The sequence below is a fragment of the Ostrea edulis genome, chromosome 3 (assembly GCF_947568905.1).
Source record: "Ostrea edulis chromosome 3, xbOstEdul1.1, whole genome shotgun sequence".
Taxonomy (NCBI): Eukaryota; Metazoa; Mollusca; class Bivalvia; order Ostreida; family Ostreidae; genus Ostrea; species Ostrea edulis.
Window position 1 is genome coordinate 74135063 of NC_079166.1, and position 14804 is coordinate 74149866.

At 35.4% G+C, this 14804-nt stretch overlaps 1 protein-coding gene across 7 annotated transcripts in view; it reads right to left on the bottom strand.

Annotated features, from left to right (window-relative positions):
* Positions 1-3955: 3955 nt before the first annotated feature.
* The window catches only part of LOC130052827 (protein draper-like), a 30783-nt gene continuing 19934 nt past the window's right edge, over positions 3956-14804 (bottom strand). For 4 of the 7 annotated variants that reach the window (XM_056158905.1, XM_056158910.1, XM_056158909.1 and 1 more), the window contains exons 2-5: positions 8603-8681; positions 7029-7087; positions 4769-4903; positions 3956-4363 (exon numbers count right to left, since the gene is read on the bottom strand). In XM_056158905.1, the coding sequence (XP_056014880.1) occupies positions 4077-4363; positions 4769-4903; positions 7029-7087; positions 8603-8681 (560 nt within the window). In that variant the 3' untranslated portion in view covers positions 3956-4076. Of the gene's footprint in view, positions 4364-4768; positions 4904-7028; positions 8682-11215; positions 11690-14804 lie in introns of those variants that run through there. The other 3 variants (XM_056158906.1, XM_056158907.1, XR_008801240.1) reach the window with 3 other exon arrangements.

Below are 14804 nucleotides of genomic sequence, written 5' to 3' on the forward strand. Positions count from 1 at the left end.
GGGCTGTACTTCGGATGAGATCATAAAAAGCAAGATCCCGTGTCCGAACAAGTGTGGCACGATAATGATCCTTCCCTGCTTAATGACCCTAAGCGCTGGGCAAAGACCTAAATTTTTGGGCCCTTTACTGCAAATGGTGATGTCTCCATACAAGTTAAAAACTCTAGAGCAGGACCTTAAACAATATTCAATCAATCAATTAATCGTTTGGAGGTAAAATGTTCATGAAATCGATCTGAATTTGACAATTATCATTTTCGCATTAAAAAATAAATAAATGTATTCACTAAAAACTCGTTCCGATGTGTTTAAAAGAAACTTTTCAATCCTACACTATTCTGCCAAGACAATGAGACCGACAAGAATTGGAGATGAGCAAAACCAAGGACGACACTTCGGCGCAAGCAAGACATATAAATGTAATAATGACATTGTGTTCTCATTCCACGGAAAAGGGACCTGTTTGGATTCATCATTACTAAGCCCCCCCCCCCCAACCCCCCAACCCCAGAGGCCACCAATGCCAATTCCGCCACAGTCCAGCTGAAAATAGCCGTTTGAGGTGTACACCAATTCCCTGCAAGGTCTTTTTAGTCAAGCTTATGGCGAGATAATAACTCATGTAACCGATGCCGAGCTAAACATTCATAAGTTCAGTATTCTAAGCATTAACTATATTTACTCACAAGATCACATATCAGTTCACACTAGTGTATTGCCTCATTACTTCAAGGTTTTATTTTGGATTAATTGGGGTCAGGTATGCTAAAATCTAACTATTTTACACTTCAATGTTAGTGCCTCAACCCCCAAACAACCAAAGTAAAGAGCTTTTTACTCCAGTTTCTGTCGGGACCTTTCAAAACTATACCCTGTGCTAGTCTCCATGTCTTACTAATAGCCTTAGTTCCTAAAACTGACGGGGATATATGGGAACAAACTCGCATCTTGTTCGCAAGTCGTTGAGAAGCTTTCTCCGTTTACCTGATCGAGAAATAAGGCTCACGGCGGGTGTATCCAGAGGTCAGTATTTGCCCAACTATCTACTTTGTATTGCTTATAGGAGTTATGCGATTCATCACTGTTCGTTATATTCACCTTTCATAGAGACAAAACGCGAATTTTGGCCAAAATTGTAATAAAAACGTTGTTACTTAACAACCATTAATAATTATTTATCAGTGCAATTAGATAAATTTTATTTACCGGTAGTACTAGCATTTTAGTAGGAAAATCATGACATACAAAATTTGTTTCTATGCACTAAAATGTTTTTGATGAGCATTATTGTTTACTTTGTCGGACTGTGTTACATATGAAAAAAACCCACCAAAACTCTAAAAGTGATCATAGAAATCTACACTAACTATACCCCATTTCCATTTTGATATACACATAATGTATAAAGCAATATAATAACATAAAACAGTACATTAATAAATGTACTACTCAATAAAAAAAATACAAGAGCACATTTCGGACATTTCCAATGTAGTAACACATTATGAATATGACAAGTTTGTTTAAAAACCACTGTCTTGATGCCCATAGTGGTTTGTGATATAAGTCAATTTCGAAAACAAATAGATAGAGACGTATTGTATCGGTATCTTCATTGCAAAATATTAAAAAAAAACAAAAACAGATCGTACAAAAAAAAAACGTTATGTATCTCTAGTTCCAAAAAATGATGAAATAAAACAATGAAAAAACATTGTGTTGTATAACACATGTCAACGAATACATGCCCAAAATATCCAGATACACCTATCTTTCAACTGGCAAGCTTCATCTTCCGAGTATTTTTTTTTTCAGACGATGAACTAAATATGGAGAAGAAAAAGAGTGTCGATTTATCAGAATGAATAATAGTGAGAGACAAAATCATATATTAGATTATACACATCACATTAATATAGGAATGCGTTCCAGATATTTCTTTGACAGCCAGGATTGAAAGAATTAGATAGGTTGTTTGAGGAATATAAACGGGTTCCAGCTGACACAGCTTGTAACAACATTGTTTTCGGCTTTAAGAATTATTATTAAAACCGTGATTTAGAAGCTTTAATTTCACATTTTGGTAATCTAACTTATTCTCAAAGTTGCCTTTCAAAGACGAAATTCTTCAACATCATCTTTCCATATCAAACGCTCTCAATATCCCGACTCAATTGGCAAAATATTCCAATACTTCACAATCCCATTTATTCATATGTGTATCTCATGTATCCAAATAAAATCGAAATAAAAGGCGCCACAGAATCGTGTGCAACTGTTAATATTTCGATATATCACATAAACTAGACCTAAGCAATACACTATCAAGTCTATTTTATGGCAAACCGGATATATATATATATATATATATATATATATATATATATATATATATGCAACTGTTTTCTCCTACATAACACTTCTACGAGCAATACGTATTTATCCCTGCATAAATCCACTACGGGGTCAACAGCGTATGAACATTTGTTAAATGTAGGTAACAGGTACTACTTTTACTAAGAAAATACACATCTAGCAATCGCTCTCACTTACTACAGAAATCTATCAATAGATGAAATCAACATCACAAAATGTATTTACGGTTTCATTTGTATTCCAAACTGTGGACTTTCATCCATAATTGATCAAAGCATTTCTGTAAACAATATTTTACTATTGTATGTCTAAAATTTCGTCTGCTACAACTTCACCCTGGTCATCGGTGATGCGGAATTGTACCTACTGCTAGATGATGACATTAGGCTTTAGCAAAAATGTCATTCACAGGATGTATGACCGATAAGTCGTCAAAGTGCATTAAGACCTACACACCACACTGCTTCCGTGTCACAGCAGCCATGGGTGATTGATGTCGGTTTCCAAGCGAGGCGTCATTAAAAACCTATCACAGAAATTTATCGAGTCAAAAGAAGCGTCCAGTGAGCTCATGTTTGTCAACAATTACATATCCAAACCGTATCTTACCTCCGTGCAGTTCCACATTCTCTGCGATGTTCAGTTCTTTCCGGAGATTCATCTGAGCTGCGTCCTCTGTCCTGTCTATAAATGATTTGCCTACACCTGACGACTGCTGCCCTGTTCTTCATGTTATTCTGTTAACTCCGTAATATCCACAGAATATCTTTCAAAGTCGTTCTTCAACGTCTTCACTTTTCAAAAGTGAAAGCGCATCACAACTGTAAGTGTAACATTGTGCACCCCCGTTTAAATCATAATTACCCCATCCCCTAAAATTAGACATATGGAAGAGTTTTCCATTATATAATCTCGAGTTAATGTATATGTATAAGTTGATATACTTGCTTTCTAGCGTCTTAATTATTAAAACAGTTCTTCATTTTATGGAACTTTGTTTTGTGTTGTCGTCATTTTGAACATCTATGACGCTTCGTTGTGGACGTCAACAATTTGAAATGTATGGAAACGTGTTGTTAACAGAATTCAGCAATGTTACCGACCAAAAATGTAAATATAAGTAATAAGGTATCATTTTAAAATACTTATCGGGATATAAATACGGGTTGGTACATGATCAAATTTTCCATAAAGCCCTTCGATATATATATCAATTAATTCAATACGCGATAGCATGTTCTGCATATGACCAAAATTTAAACAGATTCAAGCTACTGACAAATGAAATGACGCTTCGATTCCATCTATAGTCAGCATTTCACAGATCACGTGAAAGTGATACACGTAATTATTGTGACAGTAGGTTGAATATTCTCTGAATTGTTTCATACCGATCGTTATGCAGTTCTTTTAATATACTGATTACCCCATTGACCTGATCAAGAATCGGATCTCATTGGTGGGGAATATTTACTACTTTCGGCACCCGATCTTACCTTTCGTGTTTCCAGTGGACCGTGTTGGCCCTACTTTCAATGTTGTATTTGTTATAGAATATCTAAGACTAATCACTCCTTGTTAACTTCACTTTTTTATAAAATGAAAAAAAAAGAACAAAAATATCGGGAATGACGCAAATCCAGTGCTGTCCATTACAGCAAATGCATACAAGGTGTGCAGATATATTTCAAATAGAGTGCTTATATGTGAAGTGTCACAATATCGTCAGGCTCTGCGTATAAAGATCGTCTCTCGTGGTCTTCGCTGTGAATGTTCTTTATTTTTGCGTATATCCACAGGATGATATAAGCTAGAGTGCAAGTCAATAAAACGGTGCCAAATCCTAACACGAGGTGAAGTAAGTGGTTTTCATTGACATCGTTTGGCGAAGTTAATTCTTTGTTATGTTTCTCAGCACCAGATGTAATGGTATGCATACTCTTATCATCCGTCCGATCCGTAACCTGGTTTGGAGTTGTTGATGAGCCTATAAAGGTACTGATCAATTTCAAAAGAAAAAATATTTGTGTTGTACATTGTAGCTTTAAATTTTTTAAATGATAATTTTCTAGGTACATTACAAGTGTAAAAAAAAAAAGCTATGCTATAAAAACGAAATGCCGTTTCTCTGTCTTCGGTATTAAGTAAATATCATAGTCATGTACTGTTTAATAGCTTATGCTTATTTCTAATCAGCGTTTGTAAATTATTTGGATATGAAAAGTACAATTGCTTCAATTTGAAATTAATCTCTCTCTCTCTCTCTCTCTCTCTCTCTCTCTCTCTCTCTCTCTCTCTCTCTCTCTCTCTATTTCTCTTAATTGATTAATATGAAGTTAAGCTACATGTTACAGCGCAAACTATAAAATGCGAAACATGAATGATTATGCACCTTGTAAATGTAAACATCCGATTTGGAAATCACAATCCATCTCATTGCACAGACACGTGTTCAAACAATGCATCCCGTAATAGGGGTATCTGCACTGCTGTTTACAGTCTTTTCCGGTATATCCTACGTTGCAAGCTACAAATACACGACAGGGGGTGACTGAAATTCACTACTTACTCATCTTCTGTCAGGGTATGTCAAATTTTGATTCATAAAATAAAAGGTTAAAGAGGCACTATGGCTCATTTTAGGCAACAACACAAAAAAAAAAAAAATCTTGAAATGACAATTTTTCCAGCGCTTTCTGAATTTTGTTGCATAGCTTAATGTATCAACTTTGAGAAAATCTCACTTACCTAAAGTTAGAAATTCTCATGTTAGCGTAAAAATTAATAGTTTTTTATGGTCTATACAGAAATATAAATTCTCTCCCTTCAGTCAGCAGACGCATGCGAATTAACGGTAAAAATGTAGCATGTCGTTCAGTGAGAGAAAGTGGAGTGGATAGATCCAGACTTTTGACATATTCTTCTGAAATTTTCTTTGGAATCAGTATGACCGTTGGAAAACAAAGATGTAGGAGAAACGCATGCAGCACTCAGTGGCGGATCTAGGATTTCTAAAGTGTGTGTGTGTGTGTGTGTGTGTGTGTGTGTGTGTGTGTGTGTGTGTGTGTGTGTGTGAAAGTCTGGAGATTTACTCACAATACGTGGCGAAAAAATGGAGGGGTCCTGGTATCCTCTAAATCTGCCTTTGGGTCTAGCCGCGAATACACTATTTTAAAACTAAGTGATATTTTTATCTAAAGATGACACGTTTTAGCGGTAAAAACATAGGTCAATAGGAACATGGGATGGTTTCTGTTCAAATAATGATTTATAATTACTTAATTATATGAAGCAGCAATTGATTTCATACTTCTAAGACGAGTGTATACCCCTAAGGGATATTTAAATAATTTTCTACACAGCATCTTTGCTGTCATTTAAAAGCATGAAAGGTGAAGATAACGAACAGTGATCGATCTCATAACTCCTATAAGCAATACAAAATAGATAGTTGGGCAGACACGAACCCCTGGACACACCAGAGGTGGGATCAGTTGCCTAGGAGGAGTAAGCATTCCCTGTCGACCAGTCACACATGCCCTGAGCCCTATATCCTGATCAGGTAAACGGAGTTATCCGCAGTCAAAATCAGTGTGCCAAGAACAGTCTAACAATTAATATGAAACACGTCAGACAGCATTTGACCCAATGATAGGTTGCATTGACAAACTAGATCGTTATAAATACCATAGAATTTGTGAAATGTGGACTTCAATCGAGACTGTTGAAACCCCTGTACCATATACTTGTTTATCAGTAGCTTGCCTCAATTAATAAACTGACAATACACAGAACAAGCTCTTGCTTATCGAATCAGCTGGAAAATATAAACAACAAATCGAGGCAAGCTACTGACAAACAAGTTGGTGGTACAGGGTTTCAACAGCCTCGATTGAAGTCAGCATTTCGCAAATTCTATTCTCGTTATAACGATCTAGTTCGGCAATACAACCTCGCATTGGGTCAAACGCTGTCTGACGTGTTTCATACCGATTGTTTAGCCGTTCTTGGTACACTGATTTTGACTGCGGATAACTCCGTTTACCTAATCAGGATATAGGGCTCACGACGGGTGTGACCGGTCAACAGGGGATGCTTACTCCTCCTAGGCACCTGATCCCACCTCTGGTGTGTCCAGGGGTCTGTGTTTGCCCAACTATCTATTTTGTATTACTTATAGGAGTTATGAGATTGATCACTGTTCGTTATCTTCACCTTCCATGCAGGTGATAATGGAATATTGCTACATAAATATCGGAAGTTGACGGTGGAGAAGCTGAAATCATCCCGTTTGTCATACGGTTGAGTTGTCAGTTGGCCGTTAATGTCTACTTGTTATGGAAATAAGCATTCACAAGTCCGAGTCAGCATGAATACACCTTTGAATTCCGGATGATCATCATAGCGCAGTTGAGAGCAAATTGATGCATCCAAATTGTTCAAAATTGTCAGTATCGATATGATTTTTATCATTTTATCAATACGTGTTTTAAAAACACTTCATTGAAATATGAAAAATGAGCAGTAGTGTCTCTTCAAACAATCATACGAATTGGATGCACATCAGCAATTCAAATCTAACAACATAAAAAGGCAACAAGAATCACCGACTTGTGAATTTACATAGTATACAGTTGTATTATCTTACTCACGTACACACTGGTTGACTCTAGGATCCCAAACCTCACGAGAACAGCAGCCATCATCAGCCCTCCATATCAAAGTTAAACAAAATCAACATTAAATAATATGTAAGACATTTCATATATCTGTAAGACTTTTATTCTATACTTTTTTAAATGAGGAAATTTCACCAGACTGTTTTGGTTATTTCAAGTATGAGTTGTAGTAATAAATATTTTAAGAGCTTAAATGGGGGGTAATGTAATTTTTCCAATTCGCACAGACTTTATTGCTCTGATATTTGGTTCAAAACTTTACCACAGTCACCGAGTGTGTACAGTGTAAATATTACAAGCGAGGTTAATGTGCATGTTAAGAAAAATAAACAGTTTGATGTATTCTTATATACCTAGCCCCTCCTCTTATGTTTCAAGAACCCCATTGTATTGTCCTCTGCTTAGTACTATTGATAAGATGAATGGTGCTTAGATCAATCCAAAAGTCGAAATCATCATGGAAGTGAAAACTGTATTATTAAAGTCGACATCACAACCGGAATATACTCATTATATTGAATAATTCAAAGGCTAGTGATTGTATGAAATATTAGAATATACATTGGAATGTACAAAAAGATACTTACCAGCTACAGTTAATTCTACCAGATGCAACAAAAAACCATTTGGTGAAGATTAGTGTGCTTAGAAAAAAAATTCCAATCATTTTGAAAAATGTTCATGTTACTCGACACCATTGGAAACATTCGGCAAATGTATAACAATTGCGGAAGTTGTAAGTGAAATGAGTGATAGAAATTGTATATGATGTCATCTGCGTTTTGAGCATATATATATATATATATATATATGTATGTGTGTGTGTGTGTGTGTGTGTGTGTGTGTGTGTGTGTCGGGGGGGTGGCATCTGAAAATGTCAGATTAAGAGTCGGTCCTGAGTTAGAGCATAAGTTTAGAATTACTTGCGTACGCATACGTTTTTTTTTTTTATTTCATCTTCGAGGAAAAACGACAAAATCTAAGAAAGGTTGCACGTCCAATAAACACTCAGCACGGTGCGTGTCTGATTTACAATGAATAGATGAAGGTAACGAGCAGTGATCAATCTCATAACTTCCTAAAGGATATACACTACATGGAATACATAAATGTGGATTGAGAAACATTAATGTTTTGAATTTAAAAACACCATAATTGTCAGGATAACTACGGTGAACCAAACTATCATTAATTTTAATACCACTCATCCCTAAAAATAAATAACATAAGGAATATTAAAAACGTGATAATTTAACACCATACAGGAAACTTCCATAGATTAATGTGTTTATTTCCATGTGTTTATTTTAAGGAAACAAATCACTGAAAATATAAGATTTAACATAAAATCCTGAATCTATTTTTATTTTATCTAATGGAAGTATCAGTAAAAGATGAGAACTGCATTCAATACTTGTAGTGTATTTTTGCAAAAATTTCCAGGCTCTTTTCCCAATTGAAACTTTAACCGAACGAAGACCTATTAGTATTATGTTTTAGCATCTGATATATCCGTTGTTTCTATATGAAGAATATGGACCGACAACCTTGTAATAGCGTGCTTCTTTCGCAGTTCCTTCCACATTGTAAGACTATGTGACGTCACGATGAGTATTTCATTGATACCTAAAACAATCAATCAATCAAATATAGAAAATTGGTTAAATGCCCAGCTAAAGATATTTCATGAAATATAAACACATGGGAAAGGCAGAGAAGACAAAGCCACATGCGGTTGTATATATTACATGAAAGGTGAAGATACCGAATAGTGATCAATCTCATAACTCCTATAAGCAATACAACATAGATAGTTGGGCAAACACGGACTCATGGACGCATCAGAGGTGGGATCAGGTGCTTAGGAGGAGTAAGTATCCCCTGTCAACCGATATTTTAATGATTATCAGTTGCAAAAACGGGAGGGATATGTTTTGCTAAAGTTCTCCTTTCGTAACTCATATAACTCCCTGAAAATACTGCATATGTACTATTTTGAAGGAAGTCAATCAGCAAGTAAACTATGTTTGAACATTCCATTTCGCTTCTACATGTTGAACAGTATCAAATATTATTTAAAATTGTTACTATTGTACCTTCAATACATAAAATCAAATCATATTGAAACAATCATAACACTGTCTGTCTACTGAGTTTAAACGAGACTGTTGAAACTCTGTAGCAGCAATACGACCTGCTTCCATTTAAAATTGATAATACGCACAACATGCTCTCATTATTGAATTAGTTGAGAAGCATAAAGAATATAAACAGGTCGATGATGGGGGAGTCATCCCTTTTTTTTTTTTTTTTTTTTTTTTGGTCATAAAATTGAATTGTTAATTTGCTATTAACACATGAAGCAGGTACTGGAAGACTGGTGTCTTTGAATTCAAGTTTACAACGATCTACCGAATCACCATATAAATTCAACTGAGTATTATTAATAGATAGGACATGAATTCATATGAAAACTATAACTTATTGCTGTTTGAGTCTATATCTCTTAGAATTCCATGTCGTCGAAAATCTCACCAGCACAACATCTTTATACATTCACTGTCACATTTCACAAAAGCTAGTTACTTATCACAGTAGCACTTGGTATTAACACTGATCGTTGTTTACCATGTAATGAGTATAGACTTTTACTTAAATATTAGGAAATATAACCGTCTAAGATACATGTTAGGTAAAGCGGACTACGTAAAGATCGAAGGCAGGCATATTTCGCGATATTTAACGAACAAGTGAAAATGTGACATTAAAGTTCAAGTAGTCCCGGGATTTTACCGTAACAACTTCTGTAGTTCTGTAATGGGCTCGATTTAAAAAAAAATGACCATACTCAGACCATCTCTCGCGTATCAAACCAGTTGAAAAATATTAGCACATAATCCAGGTGATAATGGAATACTGCTAAATAAATATGGGAAGTTGACGAAACAGAAATCATCTCGTTTGCCATAAATTTGTGTTGTTAGTTTGCTGTTGGCATATATATCCAATAAGATATCCAATTACAATGCAGATGAAATATCCGGTATCAAGGATAATCCTTATGTATTTTTATTGATAGGTAAAAAGAACATCTAATGCATAATGGATACAGTTTTGACTTGGGAAATTAAATCAGTACTCATATTGGCAATCAAGGATCTTCAGATTAATTCAAGTAGAACTCAGGACGTCGTTTCATCGAACATCGTAACTAGTTGCGTAAACTTAATTTGGCGTAACTTTCTGACTTGATTATATGCTTTACGTAAGTCTGTTTCATCAAATGACGTAACTATATAATTCACGTAAGGTTTCTACTAACTAGTAGAAATGCTACGTGAAGTCAGACCCTAACGTAAGTATCTACGTAAGCAAATAACATGGCTAAATATTTGTTTATTCGGACAGTAACCTCTAAAGAAGAGTGAATAATCGTTTGCACTTTTGTATATCAAACTGCAATGTACACATGTACTTCATAGCATATTTAGTATACAACATTTAACAACGTCCGTGGTCTGTTCTTGCGACTTTCTCATAACAATCAGACGAACGTATCAGAGCAATTGTACTTAAACTCGGACTAGCAAAGATGCAAACAGAAGTAATTTGGATGTAACTATTGTCAAGAGTTTTGCTTTCATAGATCTTCTGGAAATTTTAAAGGTTGTAGCGATTTCAGAATCCAACGGTGTATAATGTGTCATTTCCAGTTGTCTCCGTGGTCAACGCACGATTTTGCAGAACTTTTTTTTTACGTTACACATTTATGCAAATGAAGTACAAACGTTAACAATAACACATGTATGATGCTGTGTTACTGTAGATGATTTTCTGAAACTCAATGATGTCTATAGTATTAAGTCTGTTGGCGAGTTTCATTTCGGGTGAATATAAAATTCATGAAATCATATGTGTGTATCCAAGGATGAATGAAGATATAACCCACCAACAAAAAGTATTACTAATGAAAGATTAAAAATATGCCTGTGTAATTATTATTTTAAAATATGAAACTACGTTTTTCTTCAACAACTGAAAAATGCAGTTTTACTATAAAGTCACTTAGGAGAAAGCAGACTGAAATCATGGGCCTGTGGGACTGGGATAGTCCATCTACAGGCTAACATAAATAAATCTGATTAAGTTTGTTGACGTACCTCTTGTAAACACCGACTGTATCATTCATATTCAACTATACACGTGTATTTCTTAAGGAGGTCACCCATTAAGGAAGGTGAGGCACAATACCTTTTCAAAAATTTCCCCCAACTACATGTTCGTTTCATTTGTGTGTAGAAATTGGCAAAATATTTTCATATAAAAGAACTGTAGTTTACGTTTCACATTCATGCAGTGCTTGTCTTTGATTTAGCAACACAATTATAAAATCACCATCACCGAGCCTACATTGTATGTTATTTTGCGGAAGTATCCTTCAAATTCAATCAGAACCCAATACATAATTATTTTAGGGAATAAATAGTGTGAGCGATGTAAATTTCCGTATGTGAAGTGGAGATTGTTTACTCTTTATCTGAATATTTATTGTGTCATTATCAATAGCTATGACTTTAAAATAATCAATCATTAGGATATCCGTGTAACTACAATTTTATATAAACCATCAAAAACTCTATAAAGATGCCTGTGTTTTTCCTTTGCAGTAATGTAGTAACACAGGCGATATTTAGTAACCCGAAAAGAGGGATTCAAACAGAACATCAGTGTCCATAGAACAGAAGAGGTGACATTGTATTTGACCTTTCTTAATTTCGTATTCTTTACAGAAATTATTATATTTGTCGCTGTTCGTTATCTACACTTTTTCATTGTTCTTGTATAAGTGCATATGAATTCCCCAATCTCCCTATTTAGTTCCAATATCCGGGTGGTGCAGGGGTAGCGCTCTCGCTTCTCACCGCTGCTAACCGAGTTTGATCCCCGTGATCAACAGTGGTTGTATGTGAGAGAGTATGGCGGTCGCCCGCTCGAACACGCGAGTTTCCTCCGGGTACTCCGGTTTCCTCCCACATAAATGATCCCCTAGCGCAAACTCCGTGCATCAAGGGACCCCATTGGAAATAAGCTTTCGAGCTTTCATGGATTATCCTTGGTATTTATGTATGTTTGTATGTATGTATATACCGAATAAACAATTATTTAAATTACAACAATAAATTCACTACTAGAAAATTGCATCAAATCTGAGTTGGAGAAACACTATTGAATTAAATCTATATATAACGGCACGTCAGGTGTATTTTATTTTTAATTAACAGATATTTTTTTCCTTGTTTAGCACTAACTTTTGTCTCAGCTGTTTCACCGTGTACAATGCCACATGCGGGGACCGTGATCGGTGTAGCGCGGGGGTGTGATTTCGAAGCGAAGAAAGTAGGTCAATAAGTATTCAAAGACTGATTGTGTTTAATCAAAATAAATCTAGATAGCCAAAAGTATTGCACGGAAGACAGTGGTTATTGGCAAGCTAGCACTAGCAACTGGGGAGTTTAGAACTCTTTGGAAATACCCAAACACTTCGACAATATACAAGTAGGGTAGGCGCCGGGTATATTTTTCGGTGTATTTAATGAGAAATATCCACTCCTACTGCATAAACTCCAAAGTTTTTTTGACCAGAAACATTACCTTTGAATGGGACTCAATATTCGACTGAAAAAACCAACACAAAAGCATGATATGCCGAGTATTTGACTGAAAACCCTGTGTGGCGTAGGGGGGTGAAAATCTTGTGGCGTAAGGGGGCCGAGAATCCTTTTAACGTAAGCAAAGTTTCTCACTAAAATACACATCTTCAGCACAGCGAATATTGTCTTTATTCAAAATTATATGGAAAATTCTCAAATCATTTTGTTCAAAGGGAACCCAAGTAAAATCACAGTGTATGATTGACTGTTATCTATATGTTTAAACTTATGTGTGTTTTGCAGAGTAAAACTGATTGCATGTAGAGGAAATGATGGAATCCCAACCAAACAAGCACATATATACGATTTGTGCGAGAAATATTATATGCGTCAAAATCAAACTTAAGGCATTTTTCACAGTGCAGCGCGAGATATTTCCCCCTGAATACAGGTGGCGCATAACACGTTGCGGTCCTATTCTCCACTCAAAGGTTCGTGCGCTACGAGCACCAATCTAATTAAAATTAGATGTTAGATCCGCTAACATACTCGCTACACGTCATCTTTGTTGAAGTATACATGAAAAGATCCCCCGATGTCGCCATAGTTTAAAATTTAAACAAAACACGCGATAAATAAGTCACGATTGTGGGTGCCGCCATTTTTTCTCTTCCTTACGTAAACAATATATGGAATTGCGATATGAAGGCGGAAATTTGATTGGCTGTTGCAAATTTGACCTCTGACGTGACCCTCTATGGGATGTTAGATGTTTGTGTAGCGAGCGGATCTAACATCTAATTCTAATTAGATTGTACGAGCACTAGACCTCTGTCAACGGCTTTTTACAGAAATCTTGTAAAAGTTTCTAATAATTCAACATTTATGTTTTGGACTAAATATTTAGTCATATTATGAAATGCTTTTGGTGCAATTTGATGGGTGCTTACTGTAAAATGTTTAAAATCACGGTTTTTTGATACTAAATTTGGAACTACTTCGTAATATGCGTATGAATGTAGGTCATTCACGTGGTAGAGATCACTGTAAACATGGAATCAAAAGTAAGGAAGGCTGTAAAACATTCCATAACACTTGTAAAATAAGAGACAAACAGCTTAATGGTAAAAATGTACTTATCAAAGTGCCAGTGCGCTATGAAAGAGCCTGATGTATCACATGTTGCCAGAACTTTTAAAAGGAAAGGAAATGAGAATGGCTGTGTATATCATTTGATTGTATTGTCACGTGATTGCAAGTGTTGACAGAGATGTAAGAGAATCTTGCGTAACGCACCCTTTGGCGAGAGAATGCTTGCGGTCCATGTTCAAACAAACTCTGGCTGAGTTTGGTTGCGGTCCTCAATTCATTGCAGCATTATAAGGATTTACTATTTCTGATTGTACATGTAAATAAGTGCCAGTTAAGGAATAGTGTAATTACTGACAATTTGAAATGATATTGCTGACGTTGTACAATACTTTTAGTCATTGATTATATTTATGTGTCCCTTGTGTGATTTTTTGCAGTCCTAAAAAAAATTATACCAGGGTAAGGATGTCATTAAAATATCAAGTTTTCATTATTACTTTTCAGAAATTACATGTAGAAACAAAGCATGCAAGTATTATCTTGTAATCATTTCACACTGTGGACAAAAATATACAATCATGTACATCAGGAGTCAATGACCGCAACATGTTAATTTTATCGAACACGCTTCTCTAATGCAATATTTTTGTTGAAATATGTTTACTCATGTGTAATTCGATCTTTTGAAAATCAATGTTAGTGTAAATCAACTTACTCAAATGTACACAAAAATAATTATCAAACACGTAGCAATAGAAGGGAGTGTTTTTTACTGTACATGCATAGTTAGTTAATTTTACAAACAAAGTTTGATCTATAAAATACCTCCATTAATAAAATAATATTTGAATTATAAAATTTAAGGAACCGATCAATCTCTTGCCCTCCATCCCCCGCGATTTAGGATTTAAACTGGGTTTTGTTATATTTGTTTCGTTTTTGCTTTTCAAGAATTTTCAGACGCTTGTGAAGTGGACGTCTCCCCCCACCCCTCCCCTCCCCACTT